Genomic DNA, 27760 nt, shown 5'->3' on the forward strand with positions numbered 1-27760 from the left:
TCGTTCCGATTGTCCATCAGTTTGAGGATGGAATGCTGTACTCAACCTCAGTTTTGTGCCCAAAGCGCTTTGCACACTTTCCCCAAACTTAGAGGTAAAAACTGACCCTCTATCAGATACAATGGTCTTTGGGACTCCGTATAGCCTTACAATTTCTTTTACATACAGTTCAGCATATTGCTCTGCATTGTAATTAGTGCGCACAGGCAGAAAATGTGTTGATTTAGTAAGTCTGTCAATAATCACCCAGACAGAATCCTGTTGTTTGCTATTCTTCGGTAACCCTGTCACAAAATCCATAGCAATATCTTCCCATTTCCACTGAGGAATATCAAGAGATTGCAACAGCCCTGCAGGTCTCTGGTGTTCGGCCTTAACTTGCTGGCAGGTAAGGCATTTTGCTACAAATTCTGCTATATCATTTTTCAGACCCGGCCACCAATACCTACCTTTCAGATCATTGTACATTTTGGTTGATCCTGGGTGTAAAGAATAGGGTGTAGTGTGTGCCTCTTGTAAGATTTTTGATTGCAACTCCGCTTTCTTAGGTACACACACCCTTGCCTTGTATAGTAGAATACCCTCTTCATTAACTGAGAAGTCCCCGCCTTTCCCATTTTGTAGTTCGACCCGCTTCTTGATTAAAAACTCATCTTGGGCTTGTTCTTCTTTGATATTCTCTAATAAATTTGATTCAATTGTGAGGTTAGCTAGCTTTCCTGTTACTAACTCTATTCCGGATCTCTCGATTTCCTGTTGCAACGACACTTTTAATGCCCTTAACATTGATAAGCTTGCATAGTGGCGTCTGCTAAGTGCATCCGCCACTATATTAGCCTTTCCAGGATGGTACTGTATCTCCCAATCGTAATCTTTTACCAGTTCCAACCACCGCCTCTGTCTCATTTTGAGCTCTTTCTGCGTAAAGAAGTATTTTAGGCTTTTGTGATCTGTGTATATTTCACACTTCTCTCCATAGAGGTAGTGCCTCCAGATTTTCAATGCAAAGACCACTGCTGCCAACTCTAAGTCATGAGTTGGGTACCTTGTCTCATACTCATTTAGCTGTCTAGAGGCATAGGCTACCACCTTCTCATTCTGGATCAACACACAGCCGAGCCCTTGCTTTGATGCGTCACAATATACTACAAATTTGTCTTTGTTAGTTGGAACACACAGGACGGGTGCTGTTATGAGTTTATCTTTCAATGTCTGAAAGCTTTCATCACATATATATGTCCATACAAATTTTTGTTGCTTTCAAGTCAGATTCGTCAATGGTGTGGCTATTTTTGAGAACCCTTCAACGAATCTCCTATAATATCCAACTAGTCCGAGGAAACTTCGAACCTCACTTGCGGTTTTTGGTTTTGGCCAGCTCTTCACTACTTCAATTTTCGTAGGGTCCACCTCTACCCCATCTTTGGACACTATATGGCCTAGAAACGCCACTTTCTCCAACCAGAATCACACTTTTTGAATTTGGCGTACAATTGGTGCTCTTTGAGTCTGCTTAGAGTTAGCCTTAAGTGCTCCTCGTGCTCTTCCATTGTCCTTGAATAAATGAGTATGTCATCAATGAATACCACCACAAACCTGTCAAGAGATTCCTTGAATACTCTATTCATTAAATCCACGAAGGCTGCTGGGGCATTGGTTAACCCAAATGACATCACTAGAAATTCATAATTCCCATACCGTGTTCGAAATGCCGTCTTTGCCTTCCTCTCGGACTTTCAATTGGTGGTACCCAGATCTAAAGTCGATCTTTGAGAAGACGATCGCCCCTTGTAACTGATCAAACAAATCATCGATGCGAGGCAAGGGATACTTGTTCTTTATAGTCACTTTGTTCAGCTCTCGATAGTCTATACACATCCGCATACTACTGTCCTTCTTCTTGACGAACAACACTGGCGCACCCCAAGGTGACTAACTTGGTCTAATGAACTCCTTGTCTAAAAGATCTTGTAGTTGAGCCTTCAATTCCTTCAATTCATTAGGAGTCATGAGGTATGGAGCCCTCGAGATTGGTGCTGTGCCTGGCGCTAACTCAATCACAAATTCTATCTCTCTATCTGGGGGTAGCCCTGGTAGGTCTTCCGGAAAAACTTCTGGGAATTCACATACTATGTGGACATTCTCTAGCTTGAGGGTGGTTTCTCTTGACTTGTTGTGACAGTCAGTAGTCTCGTGATCCGTAAGGGGAAACACCGGGTAAGCTGTGCAATCCCACACCGCCTGGGGAAGGTCAAGTGGGATGATTCTGAGAATGTGTAGGTATGGGACTACACAGTTAAAGAGAGCTTAAATGGATTGATTGGTACTACCTATATCAACAAGGTGCATCTTGTTTTTCGGTAGCCCATCACGAAAGAACTCCACAGTTAAGCGTGCTTGACCTGGGAGCAATTTCAGGATGGGTGACCTCCTGGGAAGTTTTCCCAGGAAGCGTGCGAGTGAGGACAAAGCACGCTGGAAACACTCGTGTTGGTCTGTAGGGTCAGTCATCGATCCAGGAAGCAGCCAGAGTGACGTACTCGTGTATAAGAGCCATTCATTCCGTGGGTGTAAGGACCCAATGGAGGCTTGAAGCGGGGACGTTACAAATGGTATCAGAGCCTTGACCCAGCCGGAAGTGTGGTCGACGAGGACGTCGGACCCCGTAAGGGGGGGGTGATTGTGACAGTCAGTAGTCTCGTGATCCGTAAGGGGAAACACCGGGTAAGCTGTGCAATCCCACACCGCCTGGGGAAGGTCAAGTGGGATGATTCTGAGAATGTGTAGGTATGGGACTACACAGTTAAAGAGAGCTTAAATGGATTGATTGGTACTACCTATATCAACAAGGTGCATCTTGTTTTTCGGTAGCCCATCACGAAAGAACTCCACAGTTAAGCGTGCTTGACTTGGGAGCAATTTCAGGATGGGTGACCTCCTGGGAAGTTTTCCCAGGAAGCGTGCGAGTGAGGACAAAGCACGCTGGAAACACTCGTGTTGGTCTGTAGGGTCAGTCATCGATCCAGGAAGCAGCCAGAGTGACGTACTCGTGTATAAGAGCCATTCATTCCGTGGGTGTAAGGACCCAATGGAGGCTTGAAGCGGGGACGTTACACTTGTCTACTATGTTGGCCAAGTATGCTTGACATCCCGCACGTATCATCCTTTGTGCCTTCGGGGCTGTAACTAGCGATAAGCTTGACTTGACTTTGATTCCTTCAAATATGAATGCCTCTCCAGATTCAAGGGTGAAAGTCACTGTCCTCTTTCGGCAGTCTATTGTTGCTCCATGTCGTGATAGCCAATCCATACCCAAGATAAGATCGTAATCCCTCATCTCCAGCTCTATCAGATCTCCACTAAGTTCCTTGTCTGCAATCCTTATTGGCGCATCCCGCACTCCTCTAGATGATATCATAACCTCGCCCGAGGGCAACTCCGTCATGAACTTATAACTAAAGTTTACATACGGTAGTTCTAACTTATCTATCATCTTTAAAGCAATAAATGAGTGCGTAGCTCCAGGATCAAATAAAACAGTACATAGTTTTCCAGAGATAGAAATCTGACCTGCAACGACAGTGTTACTAGTCTCAGCCTCCCCTCTGGTTAGTGTAAATACTCGAGTTGGGACAAGTTTGTCATCCTTGAGTTGATCACCCTTTTGCGGACAGTCCTTCTTATAGTGGCCTGGTTGCCCACACTTGTAACAAGTCTTGCCTTTCAGTCGACATTCTCCCGGATGCTTACGACCACATGTTGGGCATAGGGGGTACTCCACATATGGCTTCTTCCCTTTGTAGTTATTGGACCCTATCTTGTTTCTCTTGTCGGCTTCGTTGTGTTGGTTACTTGGCAGTTTCCTTTTGTTATCACCACCTCCATTACTTGCCTTTCTGGCCTCCCACCTAGCTGTATTGTCTTTCTGTATACGACTTTCACACAACTCAGCTTCTAGGGCTTTTTCCAGTACCTCAGCATACGTGGTTGCCCTTATTCCTGACATCGCTATGTCCCGACTTATTCGGGAGTCGAGCCCTTCAGTAAAGCGATGAATCCTCAGAAACTCAGTAGGAACCAGATCTATGGCAAACTTTGCTAATCTATCAAATTGGCGAGCATACTCTGTAACTATAGACTTACCCTGCCTCAGGTTCGTGAACTCATTAACTCTAGCTGAGCGTGTTGCTTCACTGTAGTATTTTTTGTTAAAAACTTGTACAAAGTCAGCCCAGGTCATTGCGGCCACATCCCGTGTTTGTTTAATAACATCCCACCAGATGCGGGCATCCTTTTTCAATAAACTAGCAGCAGAAGCTACACTATCTCTGTTACCGAGCCGCATGTACTCAACAATACCTACAACTGTTCTTAACCATTCCTCAGCTTCCATTGGATCTGAGCCCCCTTCAAAATTTGGTGGGTGTTGCTTGCGGAACCTTTCATATATTGGTTCCCATCAACCCTCCGGCACAGTCATGTATTGCACCGGCAAAAATTGATGTTGTCCTTGATTGGGTTGTTCCTGACGGTTATGAGGCTCTTCATCTCGCTTCCTAATTTCTTCCCTGAGACGAGCAACTTCTTGCGCCAAATCTTCTTGTTGTGGTGGCACCACTACAGGGGCGTTTTGGTGTTCTTGACCAACTACCCCAGCAGGGACTTCGTGGTTGCCCCCACCTTGACCTGGTTGTTGTCCATTTACAGGGGCATTTTGATTCTCCTGGATCACCGCCTCGGCAGGGACATGCTGGTTTCCCCTGCCTCGACCGCGACCTCGACCGCGAGCACCTCCTCGCCCCCGACCTCTAGCTCGGTCTCTTATAGCCGATATTTTATTCAACCGGGTTGATATTCTGGGTTCACCGTTTTCCATCAAATCCTTTAACTTGTTCTTCAAAAGAAAGGAGATGGTAGCGGTAAGAAAAAATAACCAAAGATGTATCTTGCTCAAAAAGAAAATATCTATACACTAAATTATATAAACTTAAAAAAAACGTAAATCATCAAGCAACAATTCACCATGTAAAATAAATAAAAAATAAATAATCTTCACTCATATAAAAAAAAATTACACTAATAAGAAAATTATTTGAGTTATACTAACATTCTAACTCCGAAGAATCAGTTAATTGTTTCGATTAACCATACCCAAAACTTCTAGCTAACTAAAGGAAAATCAAAAGATAAAGACTAAACCAAATTTAACATATAAGACATAACATATATAAAGCATACATACTTGATGCCAAGTTGATCCTTTGCAGCGATGGTGTGTATGTCGCGTGAATTCAAGATCAATGTAACTGTGGCTCTGGTACCATTCCTAACGCCCTTACTTACGTAAAATAAGATGCCATAAATAAACTAGCGTTAAGATACTAATGTTGCCTTTATTAAAAAAAAATAACAATTTTCAAAACATGGGTACCCAGTTGAAAATAAAGTATTACTACTTAGGTAAAAGTAATAGAAAATTTAAACGACAACATCCTCGATAAGTTTAATAAATTTTTTTAAAAAAAAACTTTCAGCGAAAGATGGCCAAGACCACACGCAGTTACATGATCTTACGAGATACACCCCATGCTGCCCAAACTCAACTGGTCACCGAAAGCTTACAGGCTTACTTATCTGCACATAAGGGGTAAATAAGGGGTGAGCTGCAAAGCCCAGTAAAGAAAAACAAAATACTATGTACCACCATTCACACATCATAGCACAAACACATACATCGAACATACAATAAACTAATCATAAGCATAAATAGAGGCAGCCACACAAATACTAAAGTACCACACACTCACACTCCAGCTTCCATACAAATCTGGAGTGTCTTACGTTCTTAACCAGAACGCAGTACCAATGACCAGTGCACCCTTACGTACACTGCCTCACTTACCACATCACCATACATGTGTGGTTTTCAACCACTTCCAAGTACCTGGAACATGATTAAACAGCCATATACAATCCATCGATAAAACACTATTTCACCGAAGCTATCACATGCCACAGTTTCCATACAATTTATTCAAGCAGTCATACTAGGTACTCAAACCACATAAAAAGTAAGTATAAAGTAGAATTATTTTTTCTTACCTCAACTCCGTTGTAATTAACTCCTACGACACCTTCTAGGCCCTATAACAATTAGTGAAACCCTTAGTCCACCGATAAACTCAATATATTTATTACTCTTGCTGTACAGCAAGTTTAGCCTAGAATTTGACTCATAAAACGTTTGAATTAGAAGTCCTACTGTTCACAAATTTTTTAGTTAATTAAAATAACTTTCTAACGGTATAAAGATCATCAAAATCGCAGTTATAACCTAGGAGTTATGCATGCTTTCTCAAAATAGTTCCTTTAAAATCCTGGATCATGCCGATTTCTGAATACAGCCCAAAAATAAAAGTTTCAAAAATAGTTACACCCCGATCTAGACAGTACTTCCTTCAAAAAAAATGTAGCTATTTCCCTAAGCTTTAAAACGAGATAAAGATCTTTTAAAATGGATCAAAAGTGAGAGAGATATTGAATTTTTACTGAAGACAATTTTTCTGAAACAAAACTTAAAACGAAGTATCATAATCAAGTAAAGATACTAACTTTTGACTGGTAAGAACTCCGAATTAGGGAAAGATTTCTTCATAGAAAATATGGATAATTGAATTATCTTTCTAAAAGTATAAGAATCATAGGAAAATAATAGATATCGAGAGAGATATCACACTTTTACTAAGGCAATATCAGAAAGAAATTTAAAAAAAAAAAACTGTAATTCGACAGTCAGTGTAAAACATGAATTTTTTGACATCGAAATAATATGAATTAGGAAAGCGTTTCTTCATGAAAAATGTAGAAAATTAAATTATCTTTAAAAAAAGTACCTAGTTCACTGAAAACGGGTATACGAGGAGAGAGATATGTTAGTTTTATGAAAGTCTATTTCTCTGAAAACGAAAATAAAACACACTACGAATTTTACCTCAAGATTTCGAAGACACGGAACGATGATCGGTTGATTGCTGACCCCGAAGCTCTTAAGATTAAAACAATTGATTTGGTGCAATAGAGAGGATAAAAAAAAAATTGAGAGATGGTGAGAATAAAGGAATACGATACTATCTGGCTGCTAGAGTTCTAGAGTATATACGTATATAACATATCGTATAATAGGTTTAAATTGAAAAATAAAAATCTAACTAATCAGATAAAGTTATGCTGATATAATTTAAATTTTAAATTTTAAACTAACTAATCTAATGCCTCACTATTTATTTCTCTCACTATTTAATATATATATATATCATCATTTTTCTCACCCACTCACACGCACAACAAAAAAAGAAACAAAAAGATATTAATAATGATAATAATAATAATAATAATAATAATAATAATAATAATAATAATAATAATAATAATAATAATAATAATAATAATAACAATATAATTGTATCACACTTAATATACCAAATACCAATATATGTATATAAATTGGATATTACACCATGCGACATTAAATGTTATTTCTGATCTATATTAATAAGTAAATCTGATTATATTGAAATGAGTTTTATTTAGGTCATAAAACCCAACAAACTCCCACTTGCACTTATATAAAACAAAAGTACATTTCAAGTAATCTCAACACCTTGATATACAAATCAAGTGTAGTAGTAGTAAACTCCTCGTAATAGGATCTGAAAGGTTGAATTAAACACAACCTTTTCTCCACCATTACTCTTCCTTAATCACAAAATCATTAATAATGTGAAATTCCTCTCTATATGTCTACTCTTCTTGGGATACTGGATTCTATAGCTTTGGCAACTACTTTTGGTTAATCAGGAAATTAACACTAGTAGTTAAGGCAATTTGGAATGGTGCCAAAAATGTATAGAACTTTCCTTAGACTGAATAAGTATCTTTCCTGCAACTTTAACATTCAGTCCCTTTCTGGTAGACCTAGAGACTTCAGATAGGTTTTACACTTCTCCAAAATCACTATTCCACCCCCAGAGTAATCACCATCTTATCAGAAAGATTTTCTAGCACAAAGGTAAATTTCGAAATCTGATGTGGTGTAGTCTAAGAGTTTTAAACACACCCTTATAGACTAACATATAGTTCTTCTTCTTTATCTTAAGATTTACTTGATTGACTTCCAATGTTCTTCTCCTGGATTAATCTGATACCTACTCATTACTCCCACTCAACAGCAGGTGTCTGGTCTAAGGCATACTAAAGCATATCTGAGACCTCTCACTGTTGATATAAGAAATTCTTTCATGGTTTTATCTTTTCTGGAATAGTTGAGACTTTTCCTTAGATAAATAAAATCTATGCCTAGAAGTCGAGAAGCTTCTATAGATTGCCATTAGAAAGAAAATGCTTCAGCATCTTACTAAAGTAAGTTGCTTGCATTAGAGTAAGTAATTACCAGGTATACCACAAGCCATAGGTTTAGATAAACTAAAACCTATAATACTAGGAACAGGATGTTTTCTTAAGTCCATTGAATAGACTTATAAACGAAAATTTCCTTTTATGTCCTTGTAATAGAAAACTTTAGGTTACTCCATGTGAATGGATTCAACTATAGTTCTCTTGGCTTTTCTTCATAGTTTCTTATCTTGACAATCCATTACTTGTTTAAACTCACAATGGATTTTAATCACTAGTGTCTCCCAAGTCATAAGAAGGTGAGTTCCTAGAAACTCTCCCACTACGACAAGGTACTGTGAATTATGTCTAAGAAAACTAAATGGTATTGTTGCGATATTTAGCACACACAAGTGTACGTATCGTTTCAAGTAGTAGACTCACTAGGAGTGAGGTCGATCCCACAGGGAGTGTAGTTAAGTACGTTAAAATTAAACTTTTACTTCTATTTGGTTAAATAAAAAATAAAGAAAGAATTAAGAATAAGAAACTAGTAAGAAACAATTATACAAGAAAATTGAAAGTTAATAAAAACTAGGGCTTCGATTTCAATTGTTTCTATTGAATATGGCCTAATATGATTATTTTCCTAATATTAATTTCTATGCAATAACAGGTTTACTAAGGTAATTTATAGTCTTCTCAGATATATAAATCTCAATTACATGCAAACTTTCTACTCTCGTGATAAATTTAACATGCAACAGGCATTAAACACAGAAACCCTATAAGCTATCTAAACCATATAGGTACTCTCGTCCTATATCGAAATTCAGTTCTATTCTACTATAGCATATTTGACACTCACTTCTCAGATCTCGCATCAAAATCATAGACAGTTAATTGGTGATCAGGCAATTAAAAGTAATTAAGCACAAATAAAATAGAATACATAGAAATTAGGGGGAAAATTAATCATATTAAAACCATAAACAATGTTAAACAATATCCATCTAACCCTAATTAAAGTGTTTAGCTACACATGTTCATGAGAGCACAATCACACATATTAACTTTAAGAAAAGAGATTAAAATAGAGAAGAGAAGAATGCTGAAAACCCTCCGAAGAATGCTTCCAATATTGCAGTTGATCTCTCCACTTTGCATCTGTATTCTCTCTGTTTTTCCCTCTATAATTGCTTGCTGAAATCAACTCCATTCTTCCCTTTATATAGGCATTGAAGGCCTAAAAATATGGAAAAAACGCAATATTTAAATTCCCATTCGGATTTAAATTTTTTGGGAAACCTCAAACGAGATATTTTTTTTCTGCTGCGTTGACTGATAGTATTTTGGCCATAACTCTGTCAATATTGCTCGGAATCGGAAGATTAAAGATGTTCCGGAAAGATAAAAGAGAGATCTAGAACTTTCATGTTTTGACTTTTTCCAAAATCCAATCAGAACACCGTCGAATTCAGGCTTGAAGTTTCAGCTTCCACAATTTTCTCTATTTTAAATATCATGATATTTTTGTGAGATATTTATATCTTTTTTTTCATCTTTTCCTCTGATATTTTACAATCTTCTTCTATTTTAAATCTGCAAAAATAAAAGATAACAAGCGTAAAAATGCTCCAAACACGATTAAAACTCAATTAAAAATATACTAGAATTAATACTAAAAATAACCTAACAAATTCCCCCAAACTAAGCTTTTACTCGTCGTCGAGTAAAACACTAAACAAACATTAAACAAGTCAATATCCAAAACATGAGAAATTTCAAGTAGCTTCAATAACATGATTATGAAAAATTTCACTTATACATACAATCCAGAATTTCAGTTCAATTGCACCCTTGACAGATTTCAATTTATTTTCATTTAGCTCATGAAATCATAGAATGAAATTAACTAACAATTAAACCACTTTATGCATGCCAATTACAATCATCAATCCACTAACCCAAAATTCCATATGCTTGGAATACTTACTATTCTCCACTAATATAGATTAATGCACAACTAAGAATCAGAAGGTCTTTCTAGGCTTGTAATGTTAGGCTTAGGGTAAAGGTAGTTGAAATGGTCATTTAGGCTTTACTATACCATAAGCTTCTCCAATCATGTCTCCCAAAATACTTTTCACACAATCCCAATACCCCTTTTTTTTAATTGTATGAGAGATATATTTTTTCAACAAGGTTGCAACAACTTTATAATTATCTTTCTTGTTTTTTTTTTTTTATTTGACATTGGTTGTCAGATTTTTCTTTCTTTTCTCTTCTTTTTTTTTTTTCAAGATGTTGCCAATCAATTTTTTTTTTTTTTTTTGAGTTTTATGACTTTTAATTTTTAGTTTTTAGTTTTTGTTGTTTTGAGTCAATTTTCTTAATATGAGTCAATCTGAAAGTAGGTAGATAGCATGATTTGAAAAGTTTATTTATTTTTTCACTTGTTGCGATATTTAGCACACACAAGTGTACGTATCGTTTCAAGTAGTAGACTCACTAGGAGTGAGGTCGATCCCACAGGGAGTGTAGTTAAGTACGTTAAAATTAAACTTTTACTTCTATTTGGTTAAATAAAAAATAAAGAAAGAATTAAGAATAAGAAACTAGTAAGAAACAATTATACAAGAAAATTGAAAGTTAATAAAAACTAGGGCTTCGATTTCAATTGTTTCTATTGAATATGGCCTAATATGATTATTTTCCTAATATTAATTTCTATGCAATAACAGGTTTACTAAGGTAATTTATAGTCTTCTCAGATATATAAATCTCAATTACATGCAAACTTTCTACTCTCATGATAAATTTAACATGCAACAGGCATTAAACACAGAAACCCTATAAGCTATCTAAACCATATAGGTACTCTCGTCCTATATCGAAATTCAGTTCTATTCTACTATAGCATATTTGACACTCACTTCTCAGATTTCGCATCAAAATCATAGACAGTTAATTGGTGATCAGGCAATTAAAAGTAATTAAGCACAAATAAAATAGAATACATAGAAATTAGGGGGAAAATTAATCATATTAAAACCATAAACAATGTTAAACAATATCCATCTAACCCTAATTAAAGTGTTTAGCTACACATGTTCATGAGAGCACAATCACACATATTAACTTTAAGAAAAGAGATTAAAATTGAGAAGAGAAGAATGCTGAAAACCCTCCGAAGAATGCTTCCAATATTGCAGTTGATCTCTCCACTTTGCATCTGTATTCTCTCTGTTTTTCTCTCTATAATTGCTTGCTGAAATCAACTCCATTCTTCCCTTTATATAGGCATTGAAGGCCTAAAAATATGGAAAAAACGCAATATTTAAATTCCCATTCGGATTTAAATTTTTTGGGAAACCTCAAACGAGATATTTTTTTTCTGCTACGTTGACTGATAGTATTTTGGCCATAACTCTGTCAATATTGCTCGGAATCGGAAGATTCAAGATGTTACGGAAAGATAAAAGAGAGATCTAGAACTTTCATGTTTTGGCTTTTTCCAAAATCCAATCAGAACACCGTCGAATTCAGGCTTGAAGTTTCAGCTTCCACAATTTTCTCTATTTTAAATATCATGATATTTTTGTGAGATATTTATATCTTTTTTTCCATCTTTTCCTCTGATATTTTACAATCTTCTTCTATTTTAAATCTGCAAAAATTAAAGATAACAAGCGTAAAAATGCTCCAAACACGATTAAAACTCAATTAAAAATATACTAAAATTAATACAAAAAATAACCTAACAGGTATTGATCTCTTCGGTTGTGACAAGACAACATAGGCAGTGAGATAATCATATGTCAAATAAGATGATAGAACACTTTTGGAATCAAGAATTAAATATCTCCTTTATTTTCAGACTTAGTCATTATCTTAGAAAAGTAGTATTTGTTTAAACAAACACTTTCTTATCTATTGACTATGGGATGGTCCACCCCTAATCACTTAGAATAGCTAACAAACCATGGTTAACAGTTCTAGCTTTTCTTAAGATTTTGATTAGGTCATCCATGAACCTAGTAATGATTTTCATTAAGTATACAACCATTACATCATTCTGAAATTGTATTACCATGGAAGGATTTAGGCAACGACTAGTAACAAATCATCAATATGCAAATCGAAATTTCTGGGGAGGTAAGTTTGGATATAATTCAAAAATCAATTTAATGATCTTTGAACTGCATATCTACTAACTATTTCTCCACCCCTATCAGTTCGCAAGATCTTTAACCACTTACCTTAATGGTGTTTAACCATTGCTAGAAATTAATGAAATTTTTCAAACATTTCAAATTTCTTTGCATAAGGTATAATATAGAGTTATCGTTTTAAGAATACAACGAAAAACTCATATCCACCCCTGAATGTGCATCCATCTGCGAATGAGATGAACTTTATTCGGTAGATATAGGCTTATCTATTCTTTGCAGAGATTGATCTTTTCAAAACCACTATGAACAAGATACAAATGCCATAGATTAAAAAATTGTGGTAATGTCTTTTGATGACTTAGGTTTAGTTACATCAAAGAGTTCTTAGAATAGTGCAAGTGGATCCTGGTCACAGAATATTAAACTCATATTCCATACAGTTTGAAACCATTAACAGAAGATGGATATTAAACACTTGTGAAAGTGTAACTGTATTGTATTCTGGAATTAGAAATATAAGAAAATTTCTGTTTGGAATCTAAAATTAAAGTCAAAGACTTAAATTTATACCAAATATAATGAGTAATTCTATCTTTGACTACCACTACTAATTTAACTCTAAGTCTGATTTGCCTATACAAGTAGGAGATTTCTAAGATTGAGGATTTATATCAATTGGGAATAGAATTTTGGGATTATAACCATATGCGTCATTTAATTTCTTAAGAGAAAATAATATGACATTAAATGATATATATAGACCATTCATCTAATGATATGTTATTGAGCTAATTCGAAATGAATAAGCTAAGAGGAATTAGGATAATTTCGTTTATAAATAAGAATCCAACGATGCTTCGATTAGCGAAAGTCAAAGTAATCTTATTTATACAATCTTCTTGTTTCATATCATAAAAATACTAGTCTAAGGTGTCATCAATTGATGAACAGCTAGATGTCGCATATACAATATTTATCTTTCGAGATCTAACACTATTATGTATGTCTAATGGTGAAAATCCACTAGGGATTTATCTCATTAGATAAACAAACCAAGTTAGACCAACAATGAAGATTCGAAATTAAACTACAATTTAACAACATAAAATAACATGGTTCAATATAAATTCATACACAATTCACAAATTATTAAACATATAGCAAGTAGGAATGACAAGTGAAAATACTAAAACATACAATCCTAAATAATTTCCAAGGTTTTCAACAAACTGATATCAGTGTCCCGTTTAGGCGAGAGTCAAACTTACCATCCATTGAATAGAGTTGTCAGCTCATCTAAAATGTTAAACATTCTAGCAACCTTTTATTCGATCAAGATTGGAATTCAGCGTTGTCCCGTTTAGGCGAGAGTCAAGACAATTCTATCTTATGAGCTTCCACCATTGTTTCATAATTTGCAAGTCAAATATGGTCGCCACCATTAGGGTGATCCATACCATATAAAATACTTACAAACTACTTATCTTTCGAGATTAAACGGTGCGAAATTGCTAATGAACGTTCCTCCATTAGGGAGGATTACTCACTAAAACAAATGCGATGTAAAACCAACAATGGAGATCGAATATCTTAATAATAAAGCTCATTATTTAAAGAGAGTTGTATTTTCTTTGAAACTCATTTTAATCTATTTATTTTAAATATATATTTATTAATTAAAATTTCCAATTTAGAATGAAAAATTCTAAATATAAATTTTAATTTAATATTTATAAATTTTACTTAGATGGATATGAAAATAACATGAATTATTTCCATCTTAGTAATAATTTCCAATAAATATTTAGAAAAATATTCAATTTAATTTGTTACAAAATTAATTTAAATTAATTTACAACTCAAATTTAATTTTCTATAAATATATATTGCATTTCGAAAAATTAAAGTATTTAATAATACAATTTTCGAAATTGCTTGTTAAAATAAAAATAAATCCTGGAAAAATTATTCTAATTTAATGTTGGCCCAAAATTAATTAATAAAATTAATTTACAGAAAAAAAATATAATTTTCCTATTTAATTAAATATATAAGAAAAATTTCAAATATTTAAGTATGATGATGAAAATCAACTTAAATATTAATTTTCTATTTAATTAAATACACTAGAAAAATACTTCAAGCAAAAACAGATAATATCTATCTAGATTTTCATGCACTAATTAATTCTTTTTCTAATTAAATATATTTTACTTCATTTATTTTAATTAATCATTAAATGAAAAAATCATTGATTTAAGTTGGTCCAAAATTAAAATAAATAATTTACAACTTTAATCTATTTTTCAAATAAAATTCGAAATTATAGCATTTAAGAAATGCAATTTCGAAATTTGATTAATAAAATAAAAAAAAATATATATTTTAAAAATTATTTAAATTTAGTTGAAAAAATAAATTTCAACTAAAAATAATTTTCTATTTAATTAAGTGTCATGAAAAAGAAATATTTAAGTATCATGATGAAAATCAACTTAGATATTTCATTTTCAAATTAGTTAAATGTATTAAATTCAAGAAATAAATAATTAAGTGTAGAGAAGGCTTAATTATTAATCTCTAGTTTAATACTAGGAAAAATATACTTAAAATAAATTGTACCAAAATTAATTATTTAAATAATTAATTTCACAAGGTATAATATTTTCCTATTTAATATTAGAAATAATAAGTAGTCTAGAAATAACTATCTAGAAAATATCTTATTTGACTAAGTATCTTTTCCACAAAATTTGAAAAAATATCTAATTTAAGTTGTATTAGAAAAAATTTAGAACTTAACTATTTTTAAATTTAAATTTAATTAAATATCAAAAATTAAGTTGTAACCACTTAATTTGAAAATATTCCATTTTAAATTAATATTCGAAAAGACATCAACTTAAAAAAAATATCTACAGAATCTTAATAACCAATTCCTAAAATTCCTCAACTTAATTTTGAAATTTTAAATCCAAAAGATATTCAGATTTAAGTTGATTAGTTAGAGATAACTAAATATCAACTTATATAGGAATATTTAATGAAAAATTTAAATTAAGCTTCAGAAAGAATCTAGATGGTTATAATTCTATATTTAATTAAATACAAGAAAATACATATAGTTTAGCTTAGAATAAAATTCTTTAAACTATGGTTTTCTTAAATTAATTTCAAAATAAATGAAATTAATTATGTTGCTAATCAATTTTATTAGGTTAAACTAATTTAATTAACCTAGTACAGTTATTCAAATCAGGCAAATGGGCCTTCACAATTGGGGGTGGTTCATGTGAGGGGGTGCTGTGTTCAGTATGTCGTACCCACTACTATGGCTCCCAACTCTCACACAAGGCCCAAAAGAGAGGAATTTAACCTTAAAATGAACAACTGTTATTAATTGAATAGGCCCAAAAACTAAATGGGCCTAAATAAAATCTATCAAGAACTATGATATTTTATTTAGCAACAACAACCTATATGCATCTATAATGAAATTAAACACATAGGCTCACACAGGCACACAATTTGGATGGGTCCTATCATGTTGCTAGGTCATACACAGATGAAAGAAGATTGTGAAAATATACCTGTTACAAATTATTTACTTGACCAAGAGAGCCATGAGTTAAAATCAGATCATTGGATCTGTCAACAAGTTAACCATGGCTATTTGCAAGCAAGCAATAATAGGTTTTAAATAAATAATTTCGAAAAATTAATTAAATAAAAAAAATTATTTTCGAAAATTTAAAAAAATTTCGAAATTAATATAATAATATTTAAAATTAAACCTACAATTTTGAAAAATTAGGTTTCAACCAACCTAAATATCATTTCAAAATTTGCTAACTACTTTTTAAAAATTTAATGTCATTTTATAAATAAAAATTAAAAAGATAAATAAATATCTTTTTCAGATTTTATGATTTAATTTAATTAAATAAAATAACAAAAATTTAAAAGTTAGCAAAATATCTTACATCTATTTAAAATTACATGATTATATTTATCTTATTTTAAATTTAAATAAGGTCAAATTATTAAAAAAAAATTAATTTAAAAAATTTAATATCTCACCTTAAATTTAAAAATAAGATAAGATATAATCAAATTTAAAAATAAGATAGATAATTAAGCAAAAAGATAGATATTTACTATTTTTCAAATTCAAATTACACTAATATCATGAATTAAATTTAAAAAATATTAATTAATTTAATTATGATAATTAGAATTGAATTAGGAATAGTAAATGTATAAATACAGAACTACACAAAAAATCGGAAGTTAAATCCATGAAAAAGCATGAAAAATCGAAGAAAAACGAAAAAAATGCGAGCTGTACGGACGGTATGCTGTGCATACTCGTCCGCGCGCGCATGGGGAGTGCATGGGCGTGGTTTCTCGGCGCAGGAGGGTCACCAGCATGATTTCCGCGCGCGGAAGCTGGTTGCCAGATTCCTGATTTTTTTCGAAACTTCAAAAAATCATAACTAATTCAAATTAAATCGAAATTGAGTTCTGTAAAAAAGTAAATTGCTTAATTTTTTCTATACTATCCAAAAAAAATAATTCCAGAAACAGATATTCAATTATTTTTCACGAAAAATTCACAAACATCAATCAATCATCAAATAACACTCAATACAATATGATACCATCCAAAACATCAAACAATCGTTTTAAGTCCAAATTTCTTGCAAGCAAATCAATTACCGTGGCTCTGAGGCCAGTTATTGGAAATTATTTTACCAGGATCTTAGATCTACTCACAAGTATGTTGATTAACACCCTAAATATGAACTTTCTAAAATGATGAAATAAACACATATAAAGTTTAGTAAATCTTACATTGGGTGCAGCGGAATATAATGACTCATTCCGTTTAGATATCTAGCCCTTGATTCCTTTCTGTAGCAGAGCATTATCAATATCTGAACCTGGATCTCTTTCTCTGATTCTTTAGTGCTGAAACTCCTTCTTCACGATCTTCCTCATTATGATTGAGGTATCACTTGTTGTGTGTGGGCACTACTCTAACACTAAGAATTTCGAAATATTTAGGAAGAAGAGAGAGAGGGAGTGGTCGGCCAAAGATAGGGAGAGAGAGAGGCTCAGTTTTTTCTGAATGAAAAAGTAGAAAATTTAAGTGTAAATTTCCTGAAGCCTTCACTATCTATTTATAGCATTCCACTAGGGTTAGGTTTGAATTATTTGGCATTAAAATAATGAAAATATCAGTTTGAAAAATCATTCCAAGTGGCCGGCCATGTAGTGTAATGGGCCTTACTTGGATTTTGCAGTTTTCTCAATTCTGCATCTGATTTTCTCAAAAACGCCAATTTTCTAATTCAACCATTTAAATGTCAATTCTAACTATTTAATAACTATAGCTAATTATTAAATAATATTGTCATTTATCATATTTATTAATTGAACCATACAAAGTATCATAATTAACAAATATGCCCCTAAAACTCTTTCTTTACAATTTCGCCCTTACTTAGTGAAAAATTCACAAATAGACATAGTCCAATTTGAGAATTATAATTGATTAATCAAAACCAATTATATGAGTCTTACAAGCAATCTTATCTCAACTCGTGGGGGGACCTTGGGTCTATATAACCGAGCTTCCAATAAGCAGATCAAGAATTTATAACCTAAATTCACTGACTTATTAATTCTTCGTTGAATCCACGCATAGAACTTAGAATTGCACTCTCAGTATATAGAATGCTCTATATGTTCCACCATATAGACACATCATTAGTTATCCATTGTTATAATCCTAATTTGATCAATGATCCTCTATATGAATGATCTACACTGTAAAGGGATTAGATTACCGTTATACCCTACAATGTATTTAATCCTTTAAACACTTAACCCCGTATAAATGATATTTCAGCTTATGTGAAATGAGATCTCCACCATTTATTTTCGTTTGGTCAAGCTCGAAGGAGATCATCCTTTACTTACTATTTGCCAGATAGAAGCTATAAATTCCATGTTTATGTTAGCGCTCCCACTCAATTACACTACCGTGTTCCCAAAATGTACGTATCACCCTGACCTAAAAGTAGGCTTAACTAACAAATCAAAGAACACGAATAGCCTCTCGAGATCGAGCCTAATCATAACAGAATTAAGATCATTTGATCTAGCATCAACTAGGCGATATTGACTTGAATAGATATTACGGTAAGTTTAATAAATCTAAGTCAAAGTTCAATATCGGTCCCTTCCGATGCATACTCCATGCATCCAACCTGAGCTTTACTTTAGCCAATGCTCTGGAAAGAACATAGCATTTCTCCAAATGCAAGTAAACTCTGTTGTAGATTATCATATCAGTAAAATCCTGTGTCGTCTGATAAATCTAGGAAACTTTATTCACATAGTCATGTTTACTTTCCAATGTGTTGACAGCACAATAAACAGGATCAAGTATGTGAAAAGGGTTTCAGATGAATTCATACATTATATACATGTAATCATGAAATAAATCATGTGAACCATGCGACATTAAATGTTATTTCTGATCTATATTAATAAGTAAATCTGATTATATTGAAATGAGTTTTATTTAGGGCATAAAACCCAACACTTTTTTAGTTTAATTTTTATATAGTAGTGTATATTATAGTTATTTAAGATATTTTACAAAATTTTGAAAAATTTAATATGCCGAAAATAATGCACTTCTTTAAAAGTGGCACACTGATATACTTTTACCTGTTTCGGCATTTGAGAGACTTGTTTAGTCTTTTTTTTATGGTCGTGTACATTATAGTTATTTAAGACATCCTGCAAAATTTAAAAAAATTAAACACGCTAAAAATAAAGTTCAAATTTTCTATCGCGTGACTCTTTTAAATATAATAATTGTGCTAATTTTTGTTAATTAATATGATATTAATTTTTTTAATATAATAATAAGGAATATTTGTAGTTAGAATAAAAATAATTTTTAACGGCAGATTAAACAGATTAAACGATAGTGTAACACTGTCACTAAATTTGTTGTATATTTGCATCACCATATTAATTGCTTGTGGGCAGAGGATCCAGGCTGCAAAGACTTATGGAGTAAGGCAAAGAAAAACAATGCAGTGGAATAGTGAATTGTCAAGTCAATGAGTCAATTATTTAGAAAGCTACTTTTACTTTCCCCTCATATTGCTATATTGCTTTGCTTCTTCAAGAAGTGGTTCTTTTTAATATTTTAAGCTGATAATGTACCAGCCGTACTGTACTAATAAAAAGTAAATTCGATGGTTCTTTGTGAACCGTAGATGAAAAACATTATCAATTGATTTAATCACTTTTCAGAGGAGAGAAGGGAATATATAAAGCTAAAGCAAATGTACTACTACATAGGAGGGGATAAATTAAATCTAATGAACCAGAACAATTCTCTGTCTTGCTTATAATATATAAAAGTTATTTATATGAAACCAAAAACCAACAAAGAAAAGAAGAGATTTGAGGAGAAGACTTAGAGCAATTAGAATGGCTTATGTTCCACCCCATAAACGAGTTTCTAAGAACAATAATGATTGTGAAGGTTCTTCACGGAGTCCCATACCAAAACCAGAGTTGCCTCCTTTTCTCACCAACTACAAATATCCCAAACACAAATCATCTGCTGCAGCTGGAACCACTGTTAGTACTACTGCCTACTACCAGGACATGGGTGCTTATGCCTATGAGGATATCCACAGATGGTTTGCTGCTGGTTTGGATGATGATAATCTCTTTCCACCTTCGGTTGATCTTCAACCTGTTTCTGTGGAATCCATCAATGGAGATATTGTACAGCGTCTAGCTTTATTCAACAAAATTGATTCAGCTGAAGAACGTTAGTTTTTTGTTTTGTTTTTAATGGTGGGATATTTGAAATTTCTTAATTATTTGTCACTTAATTACCTTCCATGATGATTTTGCTTCACAACGCAGTAACAACGAGCTTTACAAGAAGGCCATGGGAGTACATAGCAGAAAATGTTCTACAAGACTTGCATCCTTGGTTTGAAGATTTTAAGAGAAAAATGGAGGCCTCTGATCAGAACCATGAAAAAATGACTCCAACTATAATCACTAGAATTGGGAAAGTTCTTTTTCGGAGGTTAGTGTCATTGATAAATATATTAGAGAATTGTGAAAGGCACAACTTGTCAGAACGAGTATTTTGAAGAGAACTATCAAAGATTGTGATTTTTGTCAAATAACATAAAAATTGAACTACTTTTATCAATTTTTTTTAACTCTAATTAGAATTTTGCTCACAAATTTTGATATGTATTAAATAATACTTTATGAATTTGTAAGGCCATTAAGAATTCCTTAAATTATTAGTGGATTTAAAATTTTTTCAATTTTAATAATAAAAAAAATCTAACATGAAAATTGAAGGAACATAATTATCACATGTCAAATTCGAGAAACATGATTTGATACATATATAGTAGAGAAATTTACATCTAGAGCCTTATATTGTATCTAATTTTCATAAATAAGGTGGCTTTTAAAATTATCAATATTATTGTTTTATTTGTACCATTTTTAATTTAATTAAATCAGATTTCTCCTTTTTTTTTTCTTTTGATTTTTCTCAAAATCCATCACGTCAATCTGAGCATCACTACATAATAAATAAAGCTCTAGAATGAGAGTTTATTTTTCTCATCATTACTTATATTTTTTTTTTTGTCTTTTATATGTTTCATATTATATGAGTATGAATTAATAATTTTTTCTCTCTATAATGTTTTTCACTTTTTTTTTTTTTTTACAAATACAGATGATCATTTTGATATTTTAAAAGTATAAGTATCTTTAATGTTACCGATATAGTTAATCATTTGATATTTTAAAAATAGACTAATTAGTTTGTTATTTTATAGGCATACATGATGATATGTGTTTGAAAAAATGAATTATTATTCCAATATACGAAAAATAGATTAATAGGTTTATTGGTGTATATCATTATGTTTGATTATAGTTTACTCTGTATTGAAAAATATAAAATAATGTTCCAACAAACAATAGTAGGTTTATTGACATATATAATGATAGGCTATATGAAATAAAATAAATTATTGTTCTAATATACGAAAAGAAAAATAAAAATTTGTTTCAATATGCCAAAATAAACTAATAGATTTATTAACATATACGATAGTATAGACTATACAAAAAGACTACCATGTAAACAATGAATGAAAATTTATTTTAATTTGCCAAAATAAACTAATGTATGAGTATAGACATAGTATAGCCATATATGCAAAATAACCTTATGAGCAAGACATTTTATGTGAGCAAGACATCTCACTATATTTAAATCTTTGTCAAGTTCATATATTGTTATCCAGTTTTACTATGTAAGTCTATAAGACATGTTACAGTCATGTACTTTGTATACAACCAGATTTGATGTCTCAACCTAGAAAAAAAAATAAACTAGTTAGTTTGTTATTTTATAGGCACACATTGTGTTTGAAACAAAAAATAAATTGTTGTTCCAATATACGAAAAATAGACTAATAGGTTTATTGGCGTATATTTTTTTCCTTATTTCAAAAATAAAATAAACTATTGAGGTACTTATGATACTAATTATATACTGATTGGTTACCATTAAATTATATTAATATTTTAAAGAAAACTTAATTTGTAATTAGTTTCTACCCTTTCTACAATAAAATAAACTTGGAGGTTACTCAAATGTATTTTAAATAATAAGATATTATAATATAACATAAAAATAACTAAGTTATTATTAAGATGTATACAATTAAGTTTTGAAAGAAACCAACAAAATGTATCTCAAATTATATACTGGTTAGTTACCATTGCATCTTTTATTTAGTTAACAAATCAAATTTATTTTTAAAAATAAACTTACTTATAGTAAATAAAACTATTTCATATATATGCTTACTTGTTATATTATATGAAATCTAATTAGTTTCTACGATAAACTTAAAAGGTAATTAACAATGTAATTTCAAACGATTTAGCAACTTAAATATTTAAATATTTTACTAGTAATTTTTTTTTTTGAAAAGATTTTACTAGTAAAATATGTGATTTTTTTTTTTCTACTTCATTGTCACTTATTAGTTTATTAAATAGACTTGAAGGTAACATAAATATTGTTATAAAAAAAAATAAAAAAAAGTAATATAAAAGTATGTAAACAACAAAACAATGTAATATAATCTAAAAATAAACACATAGATTTCAAAGTAACAAAAATCTATATAAAGTAAATGGTATATAAAAATAGTAGCTTATTATATTACATGATAACTCTTTAGTTTCAAAAATAAACTTTAAGGTTACCAAAATGTATTTTACATAATAAGAAACCATAATACAACTTAAAATAAATATTTGATTATTAAGATGTTTACAAATAAGTTTTAGAGAGGTAACTAAATTGTATCTCAAACTAGCTATATGATATAAACATAAAGTGTTTTTTTAAAATGTAAAAGTAACTAATTACTTTCTTATCGGCATTATAAGTAACCAAAAGGTTACTTTTGAAAAAACACAGGAAATTTTTTTAAAAAAAATGGAATTTGGAATTATTTTTTTCGTTTCAGGCATATTAGTTTAGAATTGAGGTATTTTTTGATGATATGTCAAGGTATTATTGTAATTGAGATTTAGAAAAGAATTTTTGTGATTAATTTGTATTTTAAGTATATTATTGAAAAAATCCCTATATAGTGGCGGGAACATGATTTAGTACATAAATAATTACCGAAATAGTTTAATTGAATGAAATTGGACAAAAACTTTTAAACATATGATAACTTAATAAGTTGTCTGATTGCCATGAAAAGTCCGTAATTTGTTAAAAAGAAAAGAAAAAAAAGACACAACCCAACCATAATATGATAACTGAGAAAGGATTGTTTTTTTAGGTGGCAGCGTTCAGATTATAAACAAAAGTGTGTCACAAGAATCTGTCTTTCTGAAGAATCACTGAGGCCGCGTAGAGCTTCATATTACACAGATATTCTTGATTCGTATGTAGATTACCTAGAGAATATTGGTGCCTTAAACAGCGGACTTGAATTTGAAGAAGAGAAACAAGTGTTTCGTGTATATGTAAGTCTCTACTCAACCTAACCTTATAATTTATGAATCCAGTGCTATAGTAAAATTATTATACTTGTGTATCAGGAAAGTGTTTGTATATGTGTACATAGAATTATAGAAATTGCTTGTGTTTAATTTGTTTGATTCTCTTATTTATAAAAATAAGTTATCGATGACAAGTTATTATGGCAAAATTTAATGTTTAATTAATATTTTTATTAAAATATAAAATAATAAATTTATTATTAATTTGGAAAATTTTATAATACACATCTTGAAAAGATATATTGATGCACTGTTATCTATTTTAGTATTTAGAAAAGAAAAAAAAAAAATAGTCTGTTTTTTTTTTTAATTGTTGTACACCTTGTAGTTATTCAAGACATTTTGTAGCAATTTGAAAAATTTAGAAAAATTTAACACGCCGAAAATAGAGTTTAAAGAATTTGTTGCACGTGTGATTTTTTTTTTATTTTATACACGTGTGAAATAGACGGGTTGAACATCGAATTCTATATTGTTATTTATTTTGAATTTCTCAAAATTTTACAAGATGCCTTAAATAACTATAACGTACACAACTATGAAAAAAATTAGACTAAAAAATTCTTTTAAATGCCAAAATAGTTAGAGATTGCACTAGTACACCCATTTTAGTGGGGTGTAGTGTAGAAGCTTCCTATTAATTTTATTATTATTTTATTATGTAAAACAATAAAAGATAAGAAAATTGTACAATGCACCATTTAAAAAAGAGGCACCAATGCACTTTTATCTGTTTCGGTATCAGAAAACACTTTTAAGTCAAATTTTTTGTCATGGTCATGTAAGTTATACTTATTTAAGACATCATGCAAAATTGTAAAAAATTCAAAAAATTTAACCTATTGAAAACAAGGTTCAAATAATGTAGTGCACTCGTATCTATTTTATTTTATACACGTGTGAAATAGACTCTTTAAATACTTTTTATATTGTAAATTATTTTAAATTTTTTAAAATTTTGTAAGATATCTTCAATAACTATAACATACACAAATATGATATAAAATTAGACTAAAAAATTCTTCTTGCTGCCAAAACAAGTAGATGGTGCATCGATATATCCCTTTTAAGGGGTACATTGTAGAAGCAACCTCAAAAATATATATAATAGTCTATCATTTAATGTTATGACTAAATATAAAATAATAAAAATAACATAAAAGTAAATGAAGAAAGTAATACATTTATGGTGATTCAAATTTTACATCATGGCATATGTTGTGCCAAATTCGATACAACATTTATTATGTACGAAATTTGTATTACTTTTTGGCACACAATTGAAACATACTTTTTCCTAAGTGTCCTAAATTTTAGCTTTATATTACTTATTTGATATTTACATCATTTATGGGATTTAGTTGATATTTGTTTTTGTCTTTTTTCCAGTTTTATGCTTTAAGAGAGAAAATATCAAATTTCTAACCCTTTCTCTTTAGTTTGTTGATGTAACACAACCAGATGTAAACATGTGGTGCAAATGTAGAGTACTAGAAGATGGAAAGTTGAATCCATACAAGGAAAGTCTTTTCTTTGTTGTAATTTTTTGCTTCAAATTTGATATTAGTTGTTGATTTCATTCATGATAGTTGAATTAGTGATAAAAAAAACAGTTTGATTATATTAAATTTTCATTATTAAATTCTGAAACTTACTGTGAAAGATCTTTTATTTTAGATTGAACGCCTTTATAGTCGTCACATGCTCAGAGACATATCTTGCCTTGAAAAGAATTTGGATATGAGGCTCGATCTATGCGTCAAAAGAACTCAAACTAATTTTCTTGTAAGAAAATATTTGGATTTATCAAAAGAACAAAATAGATAAAACTTGTTTAGAAATATAACTCATCATAATGATGCAAATTATTGCTAATTTTTTTTTATGTTATTACAGGATGATGACTTTGAAAGCCTCAAAAGTTTGATTAATTCTGCCGTTGTAAATACAAAAGTTAAGGGTGGACTAACATGGCCTAAGGGCAAGGCATTTTTGGGTGAAAAATTTTGTGTGGGTGGTGTATGGCGAATTAGGCGTAAACGATACAAAAATCAAACGCTAACGCTTAAGATCAAAGATGTTGATCGATCTTCGGGCAACAACGAAGCTACAAGGGAAGTTGTTATAATGTTAAAAGAAGTAGTTTCAGAATTAATGGTAGTACATTTTATTTTATTCAAACTTTTTTGTTGTGATACATTGTAGTTTAAAGACGATATAGAACATGGTAACTTATAATTCATTATTTTCCATATTCAGAAACAAGATGCTGATACCAATCTCATTAGGGAAATGCTTAAGAATGACTTGAAGGTTATATGGGACAACATTCTTTGTTGTGATGAGCGCTTTCCAAAAGATATTACTTATGAAGACATCCAGGATAGGACTCAAGGGTTTTCTTTTTGTTTGGATGATCGTGATTAGTTTTCACCTTCTGTTCATCTCTAACCTTTATCATTCCAACCTTTGCAGCAAAAATATATTGTCTTTAAGCTCTTAGATTTATTCAATTGTGATCTTTCTGACAGATTGCCTTATTATCTATTTAATTGTTGGATGCCATGATTTACCTTATAAAAACCTTCATTACATCTTTTATTGTTATGTTAAGAATATTACTTCACAACAAGTTGTAGTAGAGTAAAAGAGATCTTTACATTAAGACCATGAGAGTTCATAGAAGGTTGGAGGAGTGAAAAAATAAAACTAAAAAAAATACTTATATTTTTAGTTTTTACGTTCATTTGTCTTCAGTTGAAAAAAACACAAAACCGAAGACTATTAAGGAGAAGATATAGGTGTTGAAGTAACCTCAGACATAGATGCACCTATGTAATAATAATTGAAGACGTAGGCGTATTTATGTCTTCAGTTATTACAAAATAATTGAAGGCGTAAGCAGACCTATGTCTTCAGCTATTACAAAATAATTGAAGACGTAGGTATAGTTATGTTTTCATATATTACAAAATAATTGAATATATAGGTATACCTATGTCTTCAGTTATTACGAAATAATTGAAGAAGTAGGCATACTTATGTCTTCGGTTAGTATGAAATAACTGAAGACATAAAATTTTTCATTTTATAAAATTAATATTTATATTTATCAATTTGAATTTATCTAGTTTAATTTATTTTCATATATTTATATTTTGACAAATTTAAATATTTTGCAATTTATATTTTAATTTATTTAATTAATGTTTTTTTTTTTTTTGACAAAATGAGAAAATTTCATTAATTCAAATCGTTCATCAATACAGAAATGAACTTCGCGGGAGCATTGCTCACACGTAAAATACGATCAGCTATAAAACAAGTAGATCTCGCTAGAAAGTGAGCTCCATTGTTTACAGACAGTTTAACAAACTTTAAAGAAATAGACTTATGATTTAACTCAAATAACAACTCCTTGCACTTAGAAACAACTCTACCAAAATAGGAACTCATGGTAGAAGAGCTACGAATGGATTGTATGGCAACAAGGCAGTCGGACTCGACTTCAACATCACACCAGCCCTGCTGCTTTATCCAACTCAAGGCTTCAAGAATACGAAAGGCTTCTACAATTTCAGGCTGTAAAGCACCCTGTCAGCAAGATGCCTGAGCCTCCACCAGTCGGCCAGCATGATCTCGAGCTACACACGAGTAGCTGTAGCGAGGAGTTGATTCGAAGATTGCAGCGTCCGTGTTTATCTTAATCTTGTTTTCCTTAGGTGCTTGCCAATGCTCATTGCCATCTTCAGGATTCATCAACCTAAAAGAAGGATCAAATTGTCTATCTTGAGCATAGTTCCATTGATTAAGAGTAGTCCTAGTTAACACTAAAATTGTAATGACCGCTTTAGTAATTTGGATTAGTAAAGGCAATTAGCACTAATTTTTATTATTTTATTATTATTTGTGAATTTATTTAATTATGGACCCCAATATTTAAAAATAAATATTAGAGTTATAATTTCTCAATTCTGGAGATTTTATTAAACTCTAGGGGTATTATTTAGCTTATATGTGAA

The 27760-nt window shown here is 31.3% G+C and overlaps 1 protein-coding gene across 1 annotated transcript; it reads left to right on the forward strand.

Annotated features, from left to right (window-relative positions):
- Positions 1–19924: 19924 nt before the first annotated feature.
- Positions 19925–26321, forward strand: LOC115721422 (uncharacterized). The gene is made up of 7 exons (XM_061110091.1): positions 19925–20433; positions 20532–20700; positions 23516–23702; positions 25178–25256; positions 25414–25523; positions 25635–25895; positions 25998–26321. The coding sequence occupies exons 1-7, from the start codon at positions 20085–20087 to the stop codon at positions 26163–26165; spliced, it is 1323 nt and encodes a 440-aa protein (XP_060966074.1). The 5' UTR covers positions 19925–20084; the 3' UTR covers positions 26166–26321.
- The last annotated feature ends 1439 nt before the right edge of the window (positions 26322–27760 follow it).

The sequence above is a fragment of the Cannabis sativa genome, chromosome 2 (assembly GCF_029168945.1).
Source record: "Cannabis sativa cultivar Pink pepper isolate KNU-18-1 chromosome 2, ASM2916894v1, whole genome shotgun sequence".
Lineage (NCBI taxonomy): Eukaryota > Viridiplantae > Streptophyta > Magnoliopsida > Rosales > Cannabaceae > Cannabis > Cannabis sativa.